The 13902-nt window shown below is 36.6% G+C and overlaps 1 protein-coding gene across 2 annotated transcripts in view; it reads left to right on the forward strand.

The window, feature by feature from the left end:
- CNTN5 (contactin 5) overlaps nucleotides 1-13205 on the forward strand; it is a 576470-nt gene extending 563265 nt beyond the window's left edge. For both annotated transcript variants that reach the window (XM_056493993.1, XM_056494003.1), the window contains exons 22-25: nucleotides 6439-6625; nucleotides 7057-7169; nucleotides 8542-8710; nucleotides 10323-13205. In XM_056493993.1, the coding sequence (XP_056349968.1) occupies nucleotides 6439-6625; nucleotides 7057-7169; nucleotides 8542-8710; nucleotides 10323-10426 (573 nt within the window). In that variant the 3' untranslated portion in view covers nucleotides 10427-13205. The remainder of the gene's footprint in view (nucleotides 1-6438; nucleotides 6626-7056; nucleotides 7170-8541; nucleotides 8711-10322) is intronic.
- Nucleotides 13206-13902: the final 697 nt, after the last annotated feature.

A 13902-nucleotide genomic window follows, 5' to 3' on the forward strand; every position in this document is an offset into this window, starting at 1 on the left:
ATCTCTTTGTCACTTCAAAAAGACCTGAAAGAACTGCAAGTGACCCAGCGTGCATCATTCACAGGCTGGGGAAAATTAGGTATTGACTGTTTCCAGCTCTAAGCGACCAGTTCAAACTTGTTATTTACTGACAGCGATCAGCACCGAGAAAGGAGAGAGCTCTGCATCCGTGTGCTCCCATCCCACAGTGGCCGAGGGACATCTGCTGGGCAGACCTTAACAACAGGATGTCAGGAGGGAAGCAGCAGCTGCACAGCCCACAGATAAAACTCTGCTTAGAGACAGCCCTTCCTGACGTGGGAGAGTGAACCAGCCCCGGCAAGGGACCTCCTTGCACTTTGGATGCAGTTTACACTCCAAACCTCCAGAAGCAGATCAGATCTAGCAGTACACCTGTCTATTCTTTTGGGCCACCACCATAAACCGCCCTAACCTTGTGGATCAGGCTCTGCTGATCCTCATTGAATAGTCCAGCTAAACCAAATTAGCTGGTTTTAGCATGCAGGTTATTTGTCCTGCTTTAGATCTTTAGACAGTGCTGACTCATTCTTGATTTTCTACAGTAACATTGAAAAGAGGGTAAACATGCAGACACCAATTATGTGGGTGTCAAAAGATGCCTTGTGATCTACTAGCATAGGATCTCCCTGGCAGTGTGTCTGGGCAGCCCCAGGGGCTGGTGACCATCACTAACCTTAGGAAGGAAGTGTAGGTGCCTGGGCAGCACCAGAGCCAGCACCATGACCAGGACAGTGCATTTGCCTCATAGCTCAGACACAGCCAGTTAATATATTTTTTTACCTGTTTCTGTAGCCTGTTGATACATTGGATAGCAATATCTCTAGCAATATGTAGCACAGTCCAAATGGGCTGTGACTTTAGCATGCCCCCTCACTTCCTCAGGTCTTTTCCCCATCTATGTCTGCATGAACCCTGCTAACTCTCTGTCAGTTTTCTTTCATTATTCTTTTCTCCCACTTTTTCCCTACATTAAATATGTTTCTATTCCTTTGCACAAAGCTTGCTTCATGCAGGAAAAGTCATATTTGACCATTTTACCTTTAAATTTATAAAGAGGAAAAAAATGTATCTGATAGAGACGATATTCATCTTGCAAATACTATTCCTCTCCATGTTGAAGTGTTCCACTTGTTACTAACCTGACTTCAGTCTTGAGACCAGTCTTTTATCATCTGAAATGACTTTCTTGCTGCACCCTGTCTTTTTTCTTTTCAGAAAGGTGCCTGGTTTGTTATTTTTTTCTCAGATATCTTAAATTATACCTACTATTTTCACTCTTCATTCCATCGATCAAATATTTTAAAATAAAAAATAGATTTTCTTTCTAAAATTGAAATTTATTTCCCTAGAAACTCATCCCTTTATAATGTGAATGGATTTTGCAGTTACTTGCTTGTCACATAACACTTCCCTTAGTTCTACAGGTGTGTCCTACCTGTTACAGGGAGGACAGTGGGCTTGCTTTGTGTCAGAGGTGGTTTTCTGCACTTGGGAAGTGCTCTGACATTTGGATTTTCCCATACTCTGACCCAAACAGTAATACTTGCCAGCTCTATGTCTCACAGATGTCTCAGGTACAAATCTGAAAATGCCCATTGATACAGTGGAAGTTACTAAGAGTGAACCTTATTAACAATTTGGCTCCTCACTCTGCTGTACACCAGTTTTAGGATTATAGCATGAAGATTACTGAGTAAATATTTCAAGCCAAGAACCTGCAGCTGACATAACAGAAAAAAGAAATATTAAAAAATTTCACTGCTCTCTTGTACTTCCTCCCATGATGGAATTAGAGGAGCCTTCTGAGTAGTAATACATTTTAAGGTACTATTTTTATCTGGGAAGATGAGGGTGTTTTTTCCTCCTCACCCTTCCCACCCCCATCTTGTCCTTTCCATCTTTTTTCATTTAGCCAGAATTCCTCTGCCCACTTTCTAGCAGACAAATCTTTCATGGAGTAGTTTGCTCTTCTTCACCTTCACAGGAATGACTACAATCTGAACAGCACTCACTTAGTAAACATAAATGTAAATGTGACTGTTCTGCACAATTCAGCAGGAGAGAACAACTTCTGAGGATGGTATTGCTAGACCTTTTCAATTCCATTTTTGGGAACAATTTCACAAAAAGGATGTAGTGATTTATAGGATCAGGATAGTGAGTCAGTGCATTATAATATTAGCTTGAGTACACTAATCCCACACTATCAGCCCAGTTTTCCTAACATACTGACAGTTTGCCTTTAAAGCATCCCCACAGTGAAAAGGAAAGGAATCTGTGTAGGAAGACATTGGGGCTAAAATCCACCCTCCCCCCCCTCAAAAAAAAAACCAAGCAACCCAGTAGTACAGAACAGCTTTATGTTTTCCATATTATTTACTTTCTTAAGAGTCTCTTTCACTTGTTCAAAATGCATTCTAAAAATTCATCATTTTTACAGTGCAGTGCAAAACAAAGCCTTTAATCCACAAGCAGCAAATAGCTAATGCACAGAAATCCAGTAATTTTGATAAAAATTATGAATTATTTATATTTTTTGGTTTTTTAATTATTTCCTATTGTAGAATTATTGTGGGCCACAAGTAAAGAGTTGCCTTAAATTCAATCTGAATGCAAAACAATCTGACTAGCCACTCAGTCTTCATGTCTAAATTCATATTCTGGCTGTGGTCATCATAGCAGTGACAGCCTCCTTTACAATCTTCACATTTCTGGCCTCTTGGTAACAGCATTACAAAAGGGGCACCTATTTTCTTAGCACTTGAATGTTTGGGCTTTAATCAGCAGAAGTGACAGAATTTTACTAAATGTGGACAAGTTCACAGTGACCCACTTTCACTCTGGCCCTGCTTGCACTTTGTGCTGAGGAGTGATGAAAGGCAAAGGGACTTGTCCAATTTCCCACTGTCATCCTTGAAAGGCAGTGTTAACTGCTATGTCACATGAGTTTTATGCAAGGTTTGCTGCCCTCATTTGCATCTTCCAAAGCACATATTATTCCTGCCTTCAGTACAGGTTTGTCAGCTGTCTGCCCGACCTTACTAAAAATATGCAGTCTGATAAAGTAGAAGTAGCTCAAAAACTTTGTCAGAATTGTGGAAAAATATAGTGTGTTGTTCATACTTATTGTTTGCAATCTGGAAGCTGAAGGTTATAAAACCTATTTGAGCCGAAGGCAATATTTTTTTTTTTGTTGTTCACTACTGGTAAGGAAGGAAAACAGAAAAAATTACTGACTGGAAGGAGATATTTTGGGTTTATTTTTTCTTTTCCAGAAAGGCAAGGCTAATACTTAAGTAGAAATGAAAAAGCTCATGTCTTTTTTTGTAGGAATTCCTCTAGGGGATAGGAGTTTGACTAATACAATCAAAAGATCAACTTGAAGCAAACAAATAAGAAAAATCCAAAAATAACAAAAATAAAAAAGATATTTAAAAAATTTTCAGAGAGGATTACTTGACATAATAACTTGGTTTATTATATTATTAATATAATGAAACTATATTATGGTTTTTCAAAAAGAATTACTTAATATTTTGCTATTTCTTAGCTGCACTTTATTTTTACAATGGAACAAATAATTATATCTACATGGTACTGGATTTCTTTTTCTTTGTATTTACTGAAGTACACCTTGAGGTAATTTAGAAAGAGCATATGGATGTTTTAACTACAACCTGGAAAAGCAAGACAGAAATTTTACTTAATTTAAGCTCTTACTTGACAGGCTTGGTTTGTATCTTTCGTTTTCTGTGGTCAACAAAAACTCTGCATTTGCTGCATTTAGTGAAGATGATCTGTGATTATATGAGATTAAGTTATGACAAAGACTGCATAACCTAAAAACCAGCTTAGGCAAAAAAGTAGTGGCATTTAAGGTACTTTTTAATTTGAAACTTCAAGGAAGTGGTCTGCAACTATCAGGGGTAGAAAAGTTTTAGACAGAATTTCTTTTTAACCAAGATTTGCATTTAGCTATTGCTTAACCCATGATCAGAGCAAAGCAGCTCAAAAGGATGGGCCTCTAGAAATCAGGTATCAAAGTTTACTATTATTTGGCTAAAAACAACAGAAAGTCCAGAAAAAAATACATAAAATCTCAAAAACAAGAATGCATTAAACAGACAAAATGCATTCCCCCATTTTTTTTTCCTCCTCCTTTTTCTTTCAGTTTTCAATTATGGGTTACTTTTTTGTGATTTATGCTTAATGCTATTATCAATATTCAATGTTATAATTCATAAAAACGTGTTCTATGTTATAGATCCTTTCTGAGAAGTTTAACCTAAGATTGCAAAAAATAAGATTTTTAAAAATAGCAGCAAATGCAGAGAAGTGTAAATTTAAAAAAACCCTCTATTTTAATATAAATGTCCCTCACTTTTAAACATTAGAAGTATCTTCATTTCAGTTCAAATCAATGTAAATCCCTCCATCTACCTTAGTGAACAATCACTGGAATTTCTTTGCTTTATAACCACTTCTTTTACTTCCTTTGGTCATCAACAAATGGATGCACATTACCACCCAAAAAAAAAAAAAAAAAAAAAAAAAAAAAAAAAAAAAATCGAAGTTAATGCAGGAACACTTCATTAACATGGGACATGGTGTGCCCTGTGAATAAGCTACTTGTAATTTTGTTTCTGGCTTTCTACAAAAAGGAGAAAAACTTCAGTTGCATTTCCACCCCTGCTACTGTTCACCTGTGTAAGCTAAGTCAACTCACTTTTCCTTTCTGAGCCTTTTCTTGTTGGATCCTCAGCAGACTGCACTCTCTGGATAATAGGGTCCCCCTCTCACTGCCTGTTCATGCAGTCCTCACCATTGTAGCATCAAACTTGTAAAGATGCATCACAAGTAAAATTAAAGGAGTCTGACTGCCCAAGAGATCATAAGCATTGGAGATTCAATAGCAAGATGTGAATAAACGGTTATTGATTCCTTTTTCTTTTCAAGAAAAGGAAACTGACTCTGAATAGGTGTTATTTCAGGTATCAGTAGCTTTGGTCAAGTATTCATCCAGCAAAATACCTCAGTGAATCACACTTATTTCAGAACAAGTGGTGATTGCAGCTACATTTGAGAACTGAGCTATAATTCATCTAAGAATTAAAGCAACAGCATTTTAACATAACATAATGCAGGCACACACACAAAAGAAAAACACTTGAATTTTACAGTTGAAAGAATAAACTGACACAAACTAATATATCCTCATATATCCTAATATATCCTCAAAGTTAACAGAGGCACTTTTCTCAAGTGAAGAGATAGGCTCTCAAATGTATATTTTTGCAACCAGATTGTTTCAGATCTTTTTTTTTTAAGGCAGTCCTAGTGCAATTATAAAAGGTTAGCATTGTGCTTCATTGGTCTTATTTTCATAAGAACCCCTTGGGGTTTTTTTTGTTCACCATTTCCTGGGAGACATTCTCAAGAGTTCTGTCTTGTCTGTGACCTTTTTTTCTCAGAGGAAATGTTATCCTGATACAATGTAAATAACTTATTAGGAAACAACCAGCTTCACACAAAAGGTCAAAATGTGGAAGAAATGCAAGTAGGTCTCAGCATGGATATGGTGTGTTAGTGACATCTCCTGTTAGGCAAAATAGGGCCCCATGAGAATTACCTTGCTTGTGTAGCTCACCTAGAACCATTTTCTCCAGTTATGCCTGCAAATGCTGGGTCCCTGAGGACAGAGACTGGCCAAATTCTCAGGTCAGCTTTATAACCTCTTTGAGATTATGGTAAATTTAAAGATACCAGAGAATAAGAATTAAGAACCACCAAAGATAATTTAGGGGTTCATTTTATGTCTGAAAAGGAAAGGCAGAAACACTCTATCAAAACTTCATTTACCAGAAACCTGTTTATATCCAAGAACTAAAACTGAATCCATTTCCTTCTTTTCCTTCTGTTAAGATTTTTCAGGTGATTGAAATATTTCTGTCATTGTTCAGCCTTTGCCTATTCATTGGACTGATAAGAAATCTCCAGGAAGTGAATGTTGCTCACAACACTTCTTAACAGATGCAGTTGGACTTTTCCAGGATGAATGTAGATATTCTGGTGACCTAGCAGAGAATGTGTTCTTCTTGAATGGTGTCCTTCAGTGATGAGCTCCCCCTGGCAAAGTCCACCCTCTGCTCTTGTGTTTTATAGTAGCCTCTTCTTGTGCCAGCACACAGCTATTCCATGTGCTTTGGGTCACAATATTCCAAGTCTTGCCACTTTGGAGAGGAGAGAACTGCATAGCTTGAGGTCAAGCTGCAAATGCCATATGCTTAAAGGGGTCTGATGATCAGAAAAAGGCATAAATGGCAAAAACAACTTCCACAAGATGACAAGCACAAGCATCTGGCAGCATGAGCTTGCCAGGTGCCTATATTAATCCTTCATTTGGTTGCTTGTTGGCAGGTTGGTTACTGGAAGGACATGCAGCAGGAAGAAGCAGCAGAAAAGGTCAAAACAGAGGGAAATGAGTCATCCATTCTCCTGACAGGGTTAGAAGGAAACACACTATATCACCTGACAGTGAGGGCATACAACGCTGCAGGCTATGGACCACCTAGCACTGCTGTGCATGCAGCAACCAAGAAATCCCGTAAGTAATCTCAGTACCTTTGCTAAAAGCAGGAAATCAGGGACAAACCTCTGTCCCTTGGGTTTTTATTTATTGAGAGTGTTTCATAATCAGGAATCATGTATAGCTTTGATTCATGGCTTTGCTTTGATGTTTAGACAGGAATTCGTACGACTTTGCATTCATACAAAGGTTAATTTCCTGGAAAACAAGGCATTTTGTACAAAGGGAGAGAAAAGTGCTCCAGTTCATAAGCTTTATGGAATTTATGGGGTGGGCAGAATAAATACACTATAATCTACTAAATTACACTACTGATGAAAAAAAAATCTTAAATGTTCCATCTGGGGTTGGAAGATTGGTAACACTACCAGTAAATTAAAATATTTCCTTTATTTTTAAAGAAACTACCTGTAAAATATATATGTGTACATGTTATTTTTTCTTCTCAGCTCCCAGCCAAGCACCAGGCAATATTATGTGGATACAGGATGGCTCACATGTGTCTCTTGGGTGGGAGCCAGTCAGACCTCTGGCTAATGAATCTGATGTAATGGGATACAAGGTTAGTGGTTCTCCTTCCTCGCTCACCTTTCTCTCTTCCAAGCAATTGCTCCTCTTCTTCGTTGACTTTTTTCCCTTTCTTGTTCCTCTGTGCAAGTAAATCATTCTCTGCAGACTGTCTCTAATCAGCTTTCACTGTGAGAAGCAATAAATAAAATTAAAATAAATGTTCCAGCATATTTTTGTGTTGTGATTTTCAAATATCAAACTCTGTTTGACTCTCCTCTATCTGAGGCGGTCAGTGTATCATCTCTGAGTCAGCAGTGGCTATTAATGATATCAGACTGCAGTGAAATTCCTAATAATTCTTCAATTCAACTATGTTTGCAGTAGGATTTAGAGAAATGCATAATAATGAAATACCTTTAATTTGCATTAAAATTAACATATTTTTGAAGTAGAAACACAAGTACTTCCGTTTGTTTTGTGATAATGTTAAGTGATGTTCAACAGTTGTGATGATAACATCTGTAATTTAAAGTTTTGATGTTTTAAAGATTAAAATCCAAATTAACACTTAAATAACAATCTTAACAACCAGAATGCATTGCAATACTTTGAATCAGAGTGATTTCAGTTTTTTGGAGAATGGGTTTTTTTGAAGCCCATATCAAATCATTTCTATAGACTACAATCTTATATCTTCTCTGATTCATCAGAAGCCCTGAGAAAGTATAAAATGGTTCAAATAAACCAGAAACTGCTCTAACTTTTATCAGAATAGTTGATATTCTGAAATAGTTGAGTTGACTTCTTTGGTTTTTCACACCTCTCTGACCTTTTCAATTTTCTCTGGGAACAGAAACTCTTATGCAGAAATACCAAAAAGACAGCTACATGCTGACTTGCTTTCTTCCCACATGCCATAAATTTGTATTAAGTTTCAGAGGAAATGCAGGGACAGATCTGAGCTGTTGTCACTTGATTTAGCCAGCTAAGGTAAACACAGCAAATACATTATTCAGGCTATTTCCCTTACATTTGAAGTTGGGTTTTTGAGTCAAAAATATAAATATTAACATGAACTTTGGGATAAGAATTTGAAGTAAATGGAACTCAAACTACATTTTGAAATTTTGGAGATAAAGTTGTGCAACACCTAATGCTGGACAGGGCAAGTCCTCTGTCTTTGCTCTAGGTCATAATCTATGTCCTTCCACATTCATGAATCTTTAAAATATTTTACTATTACTGTTTTGAAGCCACCGCAGGAAGAAAACAGTAAAAGCAGATGTCTGTTCAAATGTAATGTCAAGAAATACCTAATGAAAGTATGAAAAAGTTAGCATTGCAGTGACTGTGTTATCTACACAGAATGTCTGGTACAGAGCTTGAATGACCACTGTGACCACTGTCCACTTTACCCACCACAGGTGTTGTTTCGGCAAGAGGGCCAGAGCAACAGCCAAGTCATAGAAACACAGAAAACCTCTGCAGTGGTCCTTCTTCCTGATGTTGGGGTCTACATCATTGAGGTCTGTGCAGTCAGTGAAGGAGGGGATGGGACTGCAAGTCCCCAGATCAGAGTTCCATCTTTTTCAGGTGAGGTTTCATTTATATTTGAAAGCGTGGTGATTATAGCAATGTTCATATACTCTGTTATTCTCTACCAGAAAAACAATGCTGTCACAATTCTTTAGCTATTAAATAAAACCATTGGTCTGAGTCTTTAGTTCTATGCTGAAACAAGGATATCTAGTGACACATGGGATGTTTAAGATCATCTAAGGCAACAATGTGAGGTTGATGAACAAAGATAATTTATAGGAAACCTCTCCCTTTTGAGGATAACATCTAAAAACCAACCTGATCTATAGATGTTTATATGTGCACTAGTGTCTCAAATATGGGGTGCAATCCACAGAGACCAGCAGTGGAGCCTTTATAGCAACTCAGCTAATCTTCTGAATTTTAGTATTAAGACATGAGCACCTAAAGACATCTGCAATATCTTAAGGCATCCCAAACAGATGTGATGTGGGCCTTAGGGGATAGACACATCATTCTGTACCACCAGTCAGAGGTGCCCTATGTAACACAGCTAAAGTGGCATGTATTTAGGTAGCTGACCCTTGTGTATGTACCTGTTTGAGAATAAGCTGAATTTCTCTGTAAATTCCAATTACTCCCTTGCATACTTATTACTATTCAATTATGAACTTATAGCAGTATTAAAGTGTTATCATTAGGTAAATTATGATGTCTAGCTGCTCTTTCCTCAGTTACTGTGATGTTAAGTATCAAGAATATAAAGTATCAATATTACAAAGGCAAGTAAGAGATGGGAGGAGTAGTGGCAAGGACAACAAAGAAATAACATAATCTTTGCCTAACACAACAAGGCATTTTAATTATAATATCTGATAACACTTTAAAGTTTTATTAAATATTGCTTTTCCATTCTTAAGGAGCACTAACCTAAAGGTGTGAGCCTGAAACTTCAATCCAGAGCTACAGTTTCAGCTCTAATCTGGTCACAAACTGCAGTGCTACCATCAGAATGCAGAAGACACCAATCCCTACTCCATGGAATATTTCTTTCATATATCTTTTGAACCATAATTTTAGGCCACAAAGTCCTCCATCTGGTTAGACTGTGCATATCACATTAGTTTCACTTAGGACAATTGTTGTCCAAAGAAACCCTGTCTGGTTCCCTCCCCATCTTGTTGCCACTACCAACCCAGAGCAACTCCCTCAGCATGGTCTTTTAAGACATTGCTGTGATCAAAAATCAACACTGGACTAATGGGCCAAAGACTATTTTTTCCTCTGGACAAACCTAGGGATCAAGGGCTGGCTTTCATTCCTTGTTCTGGGGCAAAGATTTTTGACTCAGGGCAGCTGCTGCAGCCTAGTACTATTTTGAAGATGAAGATATAAAGCCAAACCATCTATCCTTTTGGAACTTCCTATTAATTTGCAGACTGAATATGAGGATCCAGAATGTGAGCTGCTGTAGGTATCATTATAAAATCTTATGTGTGTAGGGAGCCCATCTTGTGACTGCAGTTCTCACACAGTAATCCATTACCTAAAAATTAGTCCTTTACTGAGGGTAATAGAATAAGAATTTGTGCAAAAGCTAATATCTAAATATACTGAGAACCATTCTGCATTATTTGTTTCTTAATTACTTTGCATTTCATTTCAGGAGGGAAAGTAACAAGTGCTCAGTCCACCTTACATGTGCTGTCTACTTCCTCATCCTCTGTGACGCTGCTTCTGGCACTGATGGTACCTTCAACCTCATGGTGAAGGCTGCAGACTTTGTTGTTGTTGTTATTTGTTTGCTTTAACTTGATGACACCAAGGGATGGAGTTTTATGTCCGTGGAGAAACCCAAGCTAATGCTTAAAGACCCATCAAAATGCCTGTGGTGCACTTAGAGGAGTGTTGGAGACACGGTCAATAATGCATCAGGTTTTTATCTCTTCCTTATTTGTAAAAGTTTTCTGGGGAGGAGACTCTTCTTGGCCCAAAAATATGCAGATTGTATGTAATAAACTTTTGTAAGCAGAGGTAATTTCTGTCAAAAGTATTTTCCTTTTTTAATATGTTCAAATTTAGTGAACCCAGTCATGTATCATTAGGTCTTTAAAGGGTGTCTAGTACAGTACACCTATTTGGTTTGGAGAAAAAAAAAATCCTTTTTTAAATATATAACAAAGTTTGATACAGCTTTGCTTTTGAATACTTTGCTTGCATCACCAATAAATGGTTTCTCCTAACGACAAGGAAGGAAAACACAGTTTATATAAAAAGAACACTGCAAAAGTAAAGAAGAACTTGTTCTGAAAATATATCAAATGTATTCAATTAGGAAAAAGAATTGTCAATTTAATACTAGACAGCTTATCTCAGAACATAGCAAAATGGAGCAGAAAATCCATTTATTTTATTTCTAGGTAAATGGAAAATTACTAAACACAAGCTTAGGAGGAAACCAGTTGGTTTTTATCAAATACCACAAGATTTCATGTTCAATGAAATTTTCAGTAGAAAATAAGAAATCAATTCCTACTGCATATGACAATGAAAATTCCACTGGGCATTTAAACATGATACACATTAAACTACTACTGGACTAATGAAGCAATGCAAGGAGATAAACCTACTTTTTCCAACCACTTCTCAGTTGTAACTTTCTTTTTTCTCTGAGTCCAATTTTTGGTAATATCTATGCTTTGTATAGGTGATACTCAATTTGAAATATATATGAAGCATATTATGGAGAGAATATTAAGATTTTTCAGAATGGCATTAGCCACATATCTACAGACTGCAGTAGGATATATTTTGGAGAAAAAAATACTTGGAAAAGAGCTACAGAGCATCATTCCAATTATTTATCTAATTGGCTCTATTTCTATAGTTCACTGGAGATTATTCTTGTAGGTACTGTGTGCTATCAGTTTTAATCCCCATTTTTTTGCTGTACCAGAAAATTTTTTACTCAATAGGCAATTTGGACAATTTTTCTGCATTGGAAGGCCTTCCCACATACTGGAACCTGGGGAAAATGACTCCCAGGGAAGATGGTGTGCATGTTTGTGCAATCATTGTGTGCACAGTGTTATCAAGGGCAGCATTTTGCTAACACATCTGGGGATGATGCCTAGGAAAAACATTGCACTGCCTGGGAAGGATCAAGTCAAAAATGGTTACCATGAAAGTCCTAATAGCATGGTTCTTCTAGCTGTCTATCCCTCTACAAGTTTTGATGAAAACCTGTTTTTGTTGATAGGTTCTCAATTCAAAATGCTATTATTTTGCCAGTTCACTAGTAAAATAATTTTTGGCATTTAGATAATACACTGCAACTGTGCTCTTTCTCAGCTGCTCCAAAACAGTAGCCAAGAAAGCACAACAGAGATAAGAAGGTGAAAAGCTGATGATGACAAAATATTTTTGATTTTGAATATTTTAGCCATACAATTTTTCAGAGAAAGTTCAACTCAAACTTTATTACCCAGTAATAATTTAGCTAATTTTCTAAAAAAGGATGTTTAAAATTACTTAAGTCACCATGTTGCTCAGATAACAAAGGCAGGATAGCTGCCTAAGACTTGACTGTAGAGAAAGAGGCCTTCTATATCTCTGCTTCTGGAAAAGCCTTTGAGATCAAAGACAGGAAGATGTAATGCACCTTGCTGATAGAGCAGACTCATAGAGAATAGTGATCTGCTGTCCCTTGTAAAACAGCAGCATTGCTACTGTGCAGAGAGCTGCATCAGCAATCCATCATCTGTTAAAATATTAAAATAAATAAGGATGAAGTGATGAACCAAAAAGTCAGATGGCTATTTTATAAATTAGTTATGCATAATTTCCTCTATTTTTTATACAGTGGCTTGCCAATGCAGTTTATTTCAGAGTATTCAAAAAAGCTACATTCACTGCTGGTGGCATTTGGTTAAACTTTCTGATAACAATAAATAGATATGCTTTATAGGAAGAATAAAAGTCTGATAAGGAGACAGAGCTCCATCTAGACACATCTCCCTCTCTAGTATGAAGATACAAATAGAAATACTGAACATACCATCAGGTAATGTAGTTGTATTGCAGGGACAAAAGGAGGTATGTTTTATATTCAACATGAACAGAATATGTATTTTGCATCTTAAATATATTAATAAACATGTTTTAAATGTTTAAGTACTTATGTATTACCTATTTGTTACTTTGTAGAAGATGTTTCCTTATCATGACACTTTTAGTTGCAAGGGAAAGCTTTTTCCTTTTTCATGTAAAAGATTGTAATAGTGCAGTCTGGCGTCACTGAGGAGACTGTATTTTTGTATAATGTTACAGGATCTGTTCAGAAAAACATAATTAGAAAGAAACCTTGTTTCACAGACCAAAAGAAAGTCATGGCCCATATCAAAATGTTAGATATATTGTATACAATCTGTATATATGCTATATATAATGGTATATACAATGTGGAAGGCACAGTAATATAATAGTTTCTGTGTACTGTTCTTGTAACATTAGATCTTTTTAATAAATTATTCTCTTTTTATTGACTTTTATCTTATCTCCTGTCATCTCCTCAGTTATATTCATAGAGTTCAAGGTGACACAATTATTTGGTTTTCAGCAGCAAGAACCTTAGATTACTTGATTTTTCAAGAAGAAATTGATGAATCTGCAATGGAGAATGTGGAAAATGCAGCCATTAAAATCAAATAATTTTTGGCATCATTTTAATTTCATCTAAATGTTTTTTTTCCTAGGTGTTTTTTTTTGATTTTTTTTTTTTTTTGGGGGGGGGGGTGTTTGTTTTTGTTTTTGTTTTTGTTGTTTTTGTTTTTGTTTTTGTTTTTGTGGTTTTTTTACAGCTAAATAAATGAATGGTAAAAGAAGGCCTGAATTCTCAAAATGAAACTATGCCTAATAAGAATTGCAATGTAAATCTGCAATTTAGCATCAGAGATAAGGGTTCTCTGCATTTAAAAAAAAAATCACAGAGGAGATATTTATATTAGATTTAAGGGAAACCTAATCTTTCCTCAGAAGGTGGTGGGTCTCTGGTACAGGTTTCTTACAGAAGCTGAAGATGTCCCACCCCTGGAAGTGTTCAAGACCAGGCTGGATGGGGCTTTGAGCAACCTGGGACAGAGAAAAGTGTCCCTGCTGATGGCAGGGGGCTGGAGCTGGATGATCTCTAAGGTCCCTTCCAACTCAAACCATTTTGTTATTTCCATGGAAAGAAGAGCTTTATGAGG

This window comes from Oenanthe melanoleuca, chromosome 1 (genome assembly GCF_029582105.1).
Source record: "Oenanthe melanoleuca isolate GR-GAL-2019-014 chromosome 1, OMel1.0, whole genome shotgun sequence".
Taxonomy (NCBI): Eukaryota; Metazoa; Chordata; class Aves; order Passeriformes; family Muscicapidae; genus Oenanthe; species Oenanthe melanoleuca.